Here is a 12,141-nt window from a genome sequence, read left to right on the forward strand (position 1 = left end):
AATACAATTCTCATGGTGGATAATCTAAATTTTTGCATTGTTTTTTATTTAACCATATTAATAATAATTATTTACTATGATTTTTCAATCTATAGCCCATAAAATTATTGCCAATAGTAAATTTTGTTTATTATTCCAATTCTCTATAGAGGTTTGGACTTCATTGGTGTATCAAAGCATCTGCTACTATCCTCTTCCTCTCAACTATTTTTAGTGCTAAAAGGACTCTATATTTTACATTTATGACTCTTCCCTGCAAATCCAAGTATGCATGTAAGTACGCATTTATATATAACATAAGAATCATACGAAAGTTTCCAAATACACGAGCTCATCATTAATTCATGAAAAAAGTAGTGTATAATTCGTTTGATCCGAAAGTAACGTATGATCTTTTCTGATTTCTATCTCACCATCTGTAAGAATACAGGAAAAAGACGAAGGAACATAAGAAAGAAAGTTACAACAATCTCGAATCAGTAAGCAAAATAGTGCGTCGTTGCTGTCGCATATTTTGCTGCTCCATCTCGCCAATCTCCCCTCACAAAATCAGCCAGTGCTACGACTTTCGTTAGTCATAAGCGACATCGCTTAGCCCGGTTTTTTACCTCCACACTGCATGAAGAAAAGCAATACTTGGTATTTTAGATAGAGCACATATATATGTAACTTTCTCGTAAATAATTCAGAAAAAAAAAAAAAAAAACGCTATGAAACAACGATTGTTAGTGGTGGCTGATTGAGCAACGTTTTTTTTCCTGTGCAAATATGATTGAATGAGGGGGAAGGGACTGATGATCGTTACCAGTGAGGATAGGCAAGAACACAAGCAACATGAAGACCTCTTCTTCTTGGGCGGATTGCGGGCGCGTTCCTCTAACATGTGGGCGTTCTCCGGTGGGGGGACATGGTAGATTTGATCTTTCGGTATCTGAACGACGTATGTCCTTGACTGGAAAGTGGGCTTCGGTGATTGGGGCAGTGGTGGAGGTGGCAGCATCTGTTGTTTTGTCCGGTAGGGTGCTGGTTTCATGGGAAAGAGAGCGATGGGTTTCATCCTTTTCATCAGATTGAGATTTCTCCGGCTCCTCCATGGGGGAGTGGAGGAACGGAGATGAAAAGGGATGATGGCATGGTTAAGCCAAATGTAGGAACGGACAGATTTGCTGTAAGAGAAAAATTCGGCCTAGGTTCGTAACCTAGATTTGTTGGTTTTTGTTTTGAAGAGAACTTAGATTTGTTAGTGTCCTCACATTTGTGTATCGATGGTGCGTTGAGTAAACCGTTGATGGGTGAGTGATGAGAGATTGAGCATGCAGACAGGGTGACAACATTAGGATGTAATAAACCAACACTGTTGCAATCTCTCCCTCTCTCTCTCTTACACACAGACAGACACATTACATTTTGTAAATAGATTTTCTCTCGCCATTTCATTCTGGGAACCGTTTAACTTGCAGAACTCATGACCCAGAAAAACTATTGTCCATCATACAATGAAAACCAAACAAATTAGTCTGATCGTAGTAATGACCAAACAAATCATGCAGTAGACATGGCATTTGAACAAGGTAAATCCACCAGGACATGCGAAAACAGTAATCACTTAAAACTTCGTCCTACTCAATCATCACCACTTACAATTCATTTAGCAAAACAAGATCAGGAAAGGAAGCCTCCTACCGTCATGTTAATCGCCAGTGACTCAAAAATCTTGTCTTGCCAATAAGAAAATAAATACCAGTCACATCTTGTGATTCAGGAAATAAATTCCAATTGAATCATGAAGGCCAATCAAATCACGCTACCTCATCAAGTAACTATGGCAAAAGTCATCCACTCTACAACTATAAATAGGGTAATTTTCCTAACAAGTGAAGATACAACCATTACAATGGAACCCATTTGACAGATGAAACACAAACCATTTCTGTACAAGAGCTAAAAGCAACAAAATCACTAAAGCTCTCAATTGAGTATAGCAAAACGATCACAGTTCCTCTCAAGTTCATGGCCTTTTGACTTAACCTACTCAAACAAACAAGCAGTAAATGGGACTTATATTAGCAAATTCAATACTACAAATCTTGCTCTGCCCATTTGTCATCAATCAACAAGGCCGTTCAGTTAGCAATGGGGATATTGAAAAGAGCATCATCTGCAACAGAAATCTGCATTGGTCAAAAGGAGCACAAACTTGACATGGTTAAACCAGTGGCAGCATCTACTTCAGTACAAAAGTTTTTAAACAGAACTACCCTACAGAGAGACAGAAAAGGTGAGTGTTGCAATAGATAAATCATTTCATGTTATACAAGAACATCTTGGCCATTTCTTTATTACTGTTGTAACTCTTGTTTTAGGATTTGTGCAAGTTGCTCTTAACTGCGCTTTGCATGTATGACTTACTATCAGCATTTCAGAGTGAATCATTTCATAAGAGATACAACACTACATAAAAAGGGGGCAAAATGATAACAAATATTGACAACCATAAGAAGGTTAACAATGAACATATGGATGAGTCTGGGGTGGGTCTGCCAGGACCCGAGACCCGCCCGGCCTGCTAATAAGTAATATTTTCGTTAAGTATGATCACGTTAGATGTAGGTAATTGAATATAGTTTCCAATCAAGATCAATTGTATAAGTACAAATTAATAATACAATCAACTAAATTTTTAGTTTTTTTCAATAAGTAATATCATTGTAGATGCAGATAATATAATATAGATTCCGATTTAAAATGAATTGTATAATACAAACAATATATTCAACTTTTTTTTTTTGAATAAGTAATATCTTTTCCAATGTAGGAAATTTAATATAGTTTTTGATCTAAAATGAATTGGAAAACACAAACAATACATTCAATTAATTTTTTATTTTCAATAAGTAACATCATTTTAGATGTAGGTAATTTAACATACTTTTCGATCTAAATTGAATTATATAATACAATACATTCATCTAATTATTTAATAAGTAATGTCATTTTACATTTAGGTACTTTAATATAGTTTTTTTATCTAAAATGAATTATATAATACAAAGAATAAATTATTACATTCACCTAATTTTTTATTTTTTTCAAAAGGTAGTATCATTTTAAATTTAGGTACTTTAACATCGTTTTTTAATATAAAATAAATGAATTTTTTATTTTTTAAATTTCTTAGATAGAGTTGGATATATGCAAAATTGAATAAGAATTTACATTCAATACTACAATTTCCTAATAACTAGTATTACATATGTGTATATAAATATAAAAATTTATTAAAAAAATCTAGCGCGCTGGGGTCGGGCAGGTCCGGGATAAAACCGGAGAATCGCCCCGTCGTCGGCTGGGTTTTGATTTGTTGGACTTGGACTTGCCCGAACCTGACAAAAGGTGTACCAAACCCACCCCAACCGAAGTGGGTTCGGGGCAGGGCCCCAGCCCATTGCATCCCTACATGAACATAGCTGCAGTGATCATTATACTTAACATGCTTTAGGCCAAGCAATTACTAACCAAATAAAATTGATTCTTCCTCTATATTTATGTGTGCAATCTTACCCCACCACACTTCACATGGATATCTTCTTAGTAACCATACATTTGACAGAATTTTTAAGGGTAATTACATGTACACCACTTAATCTATGCCCTGTTTACACAAACCACCCTTATTTTTTAGATAATTACACATACACCTACCAAAATATCATTATCATTTACGCAAACCACCCCTTACTATTTTGAAAAATTACACACACACATCCTAAAAGTATTAGTATCATTACACAAACTACCCCTATTTTTTGGCTGAGGGGTGGTTTCTCCAATTATGCAAAAGACAGGGGTGATTTGTGTAAATAGACCACACGTCAGGGGGTGTATTCAACAAAGATACAGTTCACACACACACACCCCTATTTTTGTGTGTTTTATATTCGGAGGCGGATAATGGATAACAGCTCGGACACACCAAGTTGATTGTTCACAAAGCTTTGTGTAGACTTTGTCTTGCCAGTGTTGGTTTATGTGGCGGTAGTTGCTCTTTTGGTAAAACCACAATAAAAGCATGACACTTAGACTAGTGTACGGTTTGAAGATTTTGGTTCTATAACTGCCATCAGCAATAGATTTTAGCATAGCTGCAGGTGCTCAGTCCAAACAATTAATATCAGAGCCCCAAAGGTCACAGTTTCAGCTCTTATGAGGAGCAATTGTTGGAGAGAGGACCATTGGCCTTTGTTTCAACAATTGCTCCAACAGCAAAGCTGCAGTTGAAATAGGGCTCTTAGGCTGCTGTATCTAAAGATTTGAGTTACACCAAAACCATTAGATATATAGCCTATGGCACAGTGGTATTTGTTTGCGCGATAGCCATCAAGCTCAACCTAGGTATTTCTATACGAAATAGAAAGATCACTTTTATCATGAAAAATGTGTCAAAATGCTATCTAAGGACTTGATGTTTTAGGTTTTCTATCTTTTCCAATGTGGAGGTTTTAGGTAATTTCTTTCCAATATGGAGGTTAGACATGCTCTAATTTTGGTTAGTCTTTTAACTAAGTGCAGTAATGAAAAAAAGTCCTAAAGCTTTACAAACCTACCTACTAATATTTTACAAAAGTCTCTGGCAAATGATTCATGTTCTTAAGTTCAGCCTACAAATTTTCTGGGAATTGAATTGGCAATCTTTCCATCAATTTTCTTTCATGTCTTCTAGAACAAGTTGTAAAATATTGATTTCGTTCATGTCAACTTTCTCTATCAACTACCAGGAATATTAGGCACAATACACAAATATTATGGTGTCTGCCAGTTGTGCATTTTACAGCTATATCTGGATATCCTACTGTAAACATTTTCCATCACCAAGTCCATAATGATAAAAGAAAGATGCAAAAGATAACTAAGGGTAGTCCTTACATTTTTTACGGCTGCTTTTCAGATTCTATAAAGACAGCATCTTACTGGTTCCAACTTCGACATATTCTGAATGTGGCCATTTCTGCTGACTGAACCACACAAGACAATGAAGATTAAAGAAGTTTTCATATTAAAAGAAATGAGTTTCAGCACCATCCATCCCTGGTCGAGAAGGGATATAAAAAATTTAGTTTCAAAGCAAAACTAATACTTATAGCTAGTTACTCAAATAAGCTATGAATCTTGGCTGAAAAACATGCTTCGAAAGGATAACATCCTTCAATATTAATACCAGATAGAGACAAGGAAAATGTAAATAAGAGGAAGTACCCTTCATAAACTTAGTTTCCACCTGAAGCCACAAAATTAACCCACGGCCAGCAGGAGTTAGTGATCCCGAGTTGATTTACTAATGACTCAATTATAGTTCTTTCAGAGGATGGTACAACTACACCCGTCTTTTGCCACTAAGGCCACCTTTTGCCATATAAACCTCACCAACTTCATCTGAGTAGGGATGGACAAATTTCTCAAAGAAGTTCTTGTCTGTCATTTTGAAAAGGGTTGGAAAACCAGGCCAGTTTGTTATCAAATTCTTACCTTCCAAAATCTCTAACACTTGAAAACGTGGCTTATACCTCTTCTCGATGCTGCGAGTAACTGCTGTTGGGTTGTTGACAATACATGACAGATCATACTTCCCAGTGGCAAGAACCACCTCTTTTACATTCTTAATCTTCTCTTCTGATGTGGCAAACACCTGAGGTTGTGTCCTAAAGACTCTCAATATGTCATCTTCCGAAAACCCCAAATCCCGAAATGTCTTCTTCTTGAGTTCCAAAGTCTCATTGCTCAACGAACTAACTATCCGAACAGCATGAATAAACATTTTGGAACTCCTATCGGCCCCCAGTCGATCAGCCTTTTCAACAAGTTTTTTCATGGTTTTCGGATTCTGCAGGATAAACCTAGGAAAATAACGCATAAGCCAATTGATTTTCTTCATGGGTATCCCACAACTATGCAAGAGTTTGATATTAGGTACCAAAGAGCTCTCTAAATCATTTTTCAAATACCAACCAGAAATCTTCAAAAACTTAGCCACTTCAGCTGTGGATCCCAATAAACCTCTCAACACAGTCAATGAGGGGATGAATCTCTTGTTTGCGCTAGAATGCAGAACTGACGGTTCTTTCAAGATGATATCGACAATATCATTGGCCGAGAAGCCAAACTCTTGGAAAATCTTGATTTTGGGCTTGACAATCTTCTCAAGGTTGACGGAGAGCAACTGTGGCCAGGATTTCAAACTAGATTTTGTCGGGTTTTTCAGACTGGTTAAAGCAGAGGCAAACCGTGAAGCTGCGTTAGGATGGAAATTGTACTTTTGCATCAAGCATTCAGAAACAGTAGGTGTGGTTGGAGGTTGCTTTACCTTAGAAGTAGAGAAAAAAACACGAGACTTGCATAGAAAAGAAGAGTTCTGCGGAAACAAATAGATCAATCCTCTGCGAATATGTATCGACATCTTGATTAAAACGAACCTTCTTTAGTAATCCGAATGAAATATATTCAAGAACCGAAAGTTACTCGCTTGCCAGAAGGTAGCGCCGCAAAGAAAAATTGCGAACAAGCCCACCCGGTTAATGCAATGTGAAGAGTCGACAAACGAAATACAAATACAAAGGCAATGTCTTAGTCGAAGAGTCTTTCTCAGCTGCTTTTCACCTCAAATCTGATTTGAAACTGCGACAAATTGCGGGAAATTGCTTAAACAGCAAAGGATATAGGGTTCTTCACAGTTCGGAGCTGGAACTTGGAATAAACAGGGGAAATCATGGTAATAGAGGTTCGTGCTCTTTCTCTCTCTCTCTCTCTCTCTCTCTCTCTCTCAGAAAGAAGGGAAGCCGTGTCTTGATTTTCCTTAATAATAAAGAAAAAATCACATCTATATTCATATTTTCCACCCCTACATTACATCTATCTGCATTTTGGCCCCAAGGCGGTCTCAATTGAACATTTTGCTTAAAAACCTCTTTCTCAACTCATTTTTCTTATTCTCCTCCTTTTTCCTTTCCAAAAATCAAGTCAAGGTTTTCTTTTTTTTTTTTAACTAATTATTGTGGCACACTGTTTCTACATGAAAATAAATTTTAAATATATTATAAATAAAAATAAGATATATAAATAATATATTACATTAAAAAGGAAAGAAGAGAATAAAATTGAAAATTTAAATTCAAAAAAATTATTGAAAATGTGTTATTAACTGTTATTTGTGAGCGTGAAGTGTCTTCTTTTTATATTAGTATAGCAAGCAAAATGTTAATTTTTTAAATTAACTATTGTGGCACACTATTCCTGTGTACAAATAAGTTTTCACACTTTTAAATATATTATAAATAAGAGCAAAATACATAACCAAAATATTATATTAAAAATTTTAAAAACATAAAAAAAATTAATTTATAAATTAATATAAACTTTGAAAAGTAGAATAAATTAGATATCTCATCAATTAAAGGATATTTTTTATTTTATAAAAATCAGTGGTGCAACGTTATTAACCATTGTTTGTAAACGCGAAGGGTCTTTTTTATTTCAGTATACATATTGATAAGAGTAAAAATACAATGAATGACAATATTTTGCTATAAATAAGGCTAAACATGGAGTAATCACTGATGACAATGCTAAATGCAATATTTGTAATTATACATTTATATGAAAAATATACAAAAAAGAGCATACAGCCCCAAATACTGTGACAGTAAAAACATTTTTCAATAAAAAAATTGGCATGAAAGTACATCAGAAACAAAGTGTTGAACACAACTGCTATTTCTCAAAATAAATTCTTTGATTCTCTAATTCTTTGAAATTATTTGTTCAATGAAAATAAGAAAAAAGAGGATTTAAAATTTAATATTTTAATTTCAATATTATTTCGAAAATATTGGAGATATGAGAAAAACTTAGAAAAATATAATTGTGATGACTTTTTTTTCCAAAAAGTAAAAAGAAAAGAGAGGAACTTTTTTTTTTAAAAAAAAAAAAGAAAAATTATTTGTTGGGGCAGGCGAAGAATATATTCATAATTTGGTGGGGCGAAAGTGAAATTCTGCCTTTCTATAGAGACATAAAAGTTAAAACGAAGGGGGGAAGCGAGAAACTGTAATATCAGAGTAGGAGCATACAAGGGCGAAGGTGCCTTCTCACTCGATTACGGTTAGAAGCCTGTAAGGTGTTTGATTGAATTACCAAGTGTATCGGGTTTTAGAATCAGAGCACACGGTAACTGTACCAGTGGATTCAAGCTCGAATTCAAATTTATGCGGAAGAAGTTCCTCAATCAGGCAGTCTTATCGGCGGTTCGGCGTACCTCGAAGTCAAAGATCCGGCCGCCGCCACCGGCTTCGTCCCCGGACGTAATTCGGGTGACGAACAATATAGCTCATTTGGGGCGCCCCAAAGAGGGTCCAAAACCTCGGCAGCTGCTATCTTTGCCCCCATTCCCCGGCCACTCTTTGCCCGGGAGGAAATCAACCTCGGCTGAGCATGTAACTGCCATTAGCTGGCTCAAGTATTACTTTGATGACATCCCTCCTCCACTCATTCAGAGCCATTTCAATAAAGGCCTCGTCAGTGTCCAATCTTTTCATTTTCTTTTGCTGCTTCGTTAATTTTATCTTTCGTTATTTGTTTCCTTTTATTTTTTATTTTTTTGTAAAGTTACTCTCTTCAATGTTTGGCTTGCTTTTTAACTTCTTTTTTTTGTTTGCCACGATGGTGTATTCATGTAAGACTAGTTTAAATTGTCGAAAGTCACACAATTGCTACTGAATTTTGGTAGTGGGACTACGTGTATGTAGTAGGATCAAGAAGGAGAATGCCTCTAGTTATTGTATTTGCCTTCTTCCTGGATGTGCTCTCCCCATGATGCATTAATGTGAAATAGTTTAGAAAGTTTGGTATAGAAAATATCAAAAAATGCAGGCATAAAGTTGCAAGTTGGTAGAGCTTGCAGCTTTTCCACAAGTTTGCACTCTAATCTTCTCGTCATAGTTAGTTAGTAGCATCCCTTATGTTATTACCTAGCTAGATGGCAGAAGTGTTCTCTTAAATTGTGAAGAACATGGAGTTTATAACTTATCGGTATTAAACAGGTGCAGATGGAATCTCTTGATTCTAGAGGCCCATCAGGATGTCACCAAGGACAAACAGATTCCATGAGGAAGGTAAAAATGCTTTTATCAGAGACTATGTAACTAAACAATTATTGGAAGAGAACAAAGCTTGGACATTTGATCTCTTCTATTTGTTCTTCTGTTGAGTTCAAACACATGCTAAATATTCGAATTACCTCTTTTATAGTCGGAACAGTTAATGTGCAGCTTAAACATAGTGACGTCATGGAGGTGGGTGCCAGAGTTTATGTACCAGTATCTGTTGCTGAATGTAAAATTTCCAAGAGGTTTGATGTTATACCGAGTGGAACACTGTACCCAAATGCTGATGAGATTGAGTACTTGCGGAGACTTGTCAAGTACAAGGCAAGGCCTTTTTTTTTTTTTTTTTGGTGGTAATGTTGAAATTTTGAATGCATCTGTTGTTACAATAACTTCTATGGGTTAGACTCAGCATGTAAGTGCAGTCCGGTGGATATTGATGCATTCATGCATATCTATTGGTTACATATCTCCCCCATCAGAAATGGGAAAACATAAAATGGCTGTCAATGTCTACCCCATCCAGTGCTGTTAGATATTTTCAGCTTCTCCAATGCATATATTCCAGGTTATAAAGTCCTAAAAAGACAGATTCCATGTTATAGAGGATGCCACATGGTCAAATTATGATTATCTATCTAGCTTGTATTGTTACTATGCTGATTGTGCTCATAATTAATTATTGTATTGTTGCAATTTCAGGACTCTGCCATACTAGTGTTAAATAAACCTCCTAAACTGCCTGTAAAGGTTAGCATCATTGACATTCTAAATCATCTGTCTCTGCAGATGGTTTTTGTGGATGTTCTTTTGCCGTTTGAGTGCCTAATGACTAGCATGTAAAATAGGGTAATCTGTCAGTTCACAATAGCATGGACGCCTTGGCAGCAGCAGCATTAACATATGATTACGATGAGGGTCCAAAGTTGGTTAGTTTCTGTTTACTAGGGCACTGTCCTATTCTCATTTAATTTGCATAAATACATTGTTAACCCGTTGAACCTTTGTGAAATTCTGTCAACTGCTCTTTTAGGTGCATCGTCTTGACAGAGAGAGTAGTGGCCTTCTGCTAATGGGAAGATCAAGAGAAAGCATTTCCTATCTTCAGTGGTTGTTCAATGACGGGAGGAAGGCAGAATCTTTGTCTGAGGTAATTAAGCAAATAATGTAATAAGTGGGTTGCTGGTTCTTTACCAGACCATCATTTATGGTGTTGCTTGGATCATTACAGTGCTACTGGTCTTTGCAAACCTTGACTTTACCCTTTTCTTTTTTTCTTTCTTTGGTTGTCAAGGATTGGAATGACGCTTGTGAGGCCATGTACCAAAGGTATTGGGCATTGGTAATAGGCTTGCCCAAGCAAAAAGAAGGCTTAATTTGCACCCCACTCACAAAGGTCTTCTTCCAAAACTTAATAGCTTCGGGAAATTGTAGTTATGACATGAAAATCACCTGATGATGTTCATTACAGGTTCTTCTTAATGACGGCAAAACAGAAAGGGTTGTTCTAGCTCACAATTCATGCCTAGAAGCTGCACAAGAGGCAATTACTGAATATCGTGTGCTTGGCCCCACAATCAATGGATGTTCATGGATTGAATTGCGTCCACATACAAGGCGCAAACACCAGGTTCATGGATGTCAATAATGTTTCATCTGTTGGAATACATGCTAATTAGACTGAGGTCAACAACTTCAATATTCAAGAATAGCATAATGTAAATATTTAATCTATTTTCCAGCCACGCGGACTATGTGTTATTTCATAGAAGGAACTGCTCTTACTATATCCGGGATTGCCTGTAGTAGTGACCTTAATCATGACATAATATGAAATTCACAACTTGGATTAATGCAAATTGTTTATTCTGAATAGGATATTTTGGGGTATCTACAGCTAATCTTATATATGTAGATTTTTTTGCTTTAGAGCAGCATAAAGCTGGTAGGATGTGTAAAAGAAAACTACTTGACAAGAAGTCCTCTTATCTAATTGAGGATGGATAATTTGCTGTCTTTTCACTAAATCTTTATATGCCTCTTCTGTGAAATGAATTTGGAGCTTATTCAATCTATTGCTTGGCTTCGTTGCAGCTTCGAGTTCATTGTGCTGAAGCTCTTGGTACTCCAATAGTGGGTGACTACAAATATGGCTGGTTCGTTCATAAAAGATGGAAGCAAATGCCAAGAGTGGATTTCGAGCCAACAACTGGAGAGCCTTACAAATTGCGGAGGCCTGAGGGTTTGGATGTTCAAAAAGGTAGTGTCTTATCAAAAGTTCCCCTTTTGCATTTGCATTGCAGGGAGATGGTATTGCCAAACATCGCAAAGTTTATTGTGCTCCACAAGCAACAGTTAGGAGGCTATCGTGTAAATCCCGAGCATGATTTGAAACCAGATGTCCTCCGTTTTGTCGCTCCAATGCCTTCTCACATGAAAATTAGTTGGAATCTCATGTCCTCATACTTGGTATGAGAACCAGTGCAGTTTGTCTTGACCATGCATGAGGTTCTCATATATTCAGCTCCACCAAGAACCGATCTAGTAAGAGTGACCTTGGCCTTCACGTTTCTGATCTGCTTTTTTTTATTCAAGTTAATGAACTTGGTCCTCTAAAATTTGGGTGGTTCTGATTGATCACCTGAAGTAGACAATATATTCATAACAAGAAGTGAATGCCTCACTCTGTTGTGGGCTAAGTGGAAATGTACTTTCAGACATGTAAATCTACTTGATCAAATTCAATTGTCTGATCTACAAATTCTTTTGGATATGAACTATGGGATTCAGCATCAAAGACTTCATTTAGTAAAAATCAGAAGGCTTTCTGTCCTGACTAAAAGACTTTACACTGACAGAATTTCATGTTTCCTTCATGGCCTCAACCAGTGACATTGAGACCTGGTGAGAGGTAAAGAGAGATGAAACTCTCAGGCCAAAAACACTATGATGATTTTCTCCTTGCAAGAAATCAGGCAACTCTCTGGCT

General features: G+C 36.4%; 2 protein-coding genes across 4 annotated transcripts; one reads left to right on the forward strand and one right to left on the reverse strand.

Annotated features, from left to right (window-relative positions):
• On the reverse strand, positions 382–6,451 carry LOC105158945. Its single transcript, XM_011075861.2, has 4 exons — positions 5,254–6,451; positions 4,924–5,012; positions 806–2,171; positions 382–615 (listed from the first exon to the last, which is right to left on the reverse strand). Exon 1 carries the CDS (start codon positions 6,449–6,451, stop codon positions 5,372–5,374), a length of 1,080 nt encoding a protein of 359 aa, XP_011074163.1. The 3' UTR covers positions 382–615; positions 806–2,171; positions 4,924–5,012; positions 5,254–5,371.
• LOC105158946 (RNA pseudouridine synthase 3, mitochondrial) lies at positions 8,076–11,951 on the forward strand. Of its 3 annotated transcripts, none has more exons than XM_011075869.2 (9): positions 8,076–8,564; positions 9,090–9,161; positions 9,318–9,476; positions 9,855–9,902; positions 10,001–10,081; positions 10,186–10,302; positions 10,447–10,548; positions 10,624–10,782; positions 11,247–11,951. In XM_011075869.2, the coding sequence occupies exons 1-9, from the start codon at positions 8,256–8,258 to the stop codon at positions 11,625–11,627; spliced, it is 1,428 nt and encodes a 475-aa protein (XP_011074171.1). In that variant the 5' UTR covers positions 8,076–8,255; the 3' UTR covers positions 11,628–11,951. The 3 variants fall into 3 exon arrangements, with proteins under 3 accessions (XP_011074171.1, XP_020547844.1, XP_020547845.1); XM_020692185.1 differs by having other exon boundaries at positions 8,431–8,564; positions 9,298–9,476; XM_020692186.1 differs by having other exon boundaries at positions 8,431–8,564; positions 9,307–9,476.

Source organism: Sesamum indicum, linkage group LG3, assembly GCF_000512975.1.
Source record: "Sesamum indicum cultivar Zhongzhi No. 13 linkage group LG3, S_indicum_v1.0, whole genome shotgun sequence".
Classification (NCBI taxonomy): Eukaryota; Viridiplantae; Streptophyta; class Magnoliopsida; order Lamiales; family Pedaliaceae; genus Sesamum; species Sesamum indicum.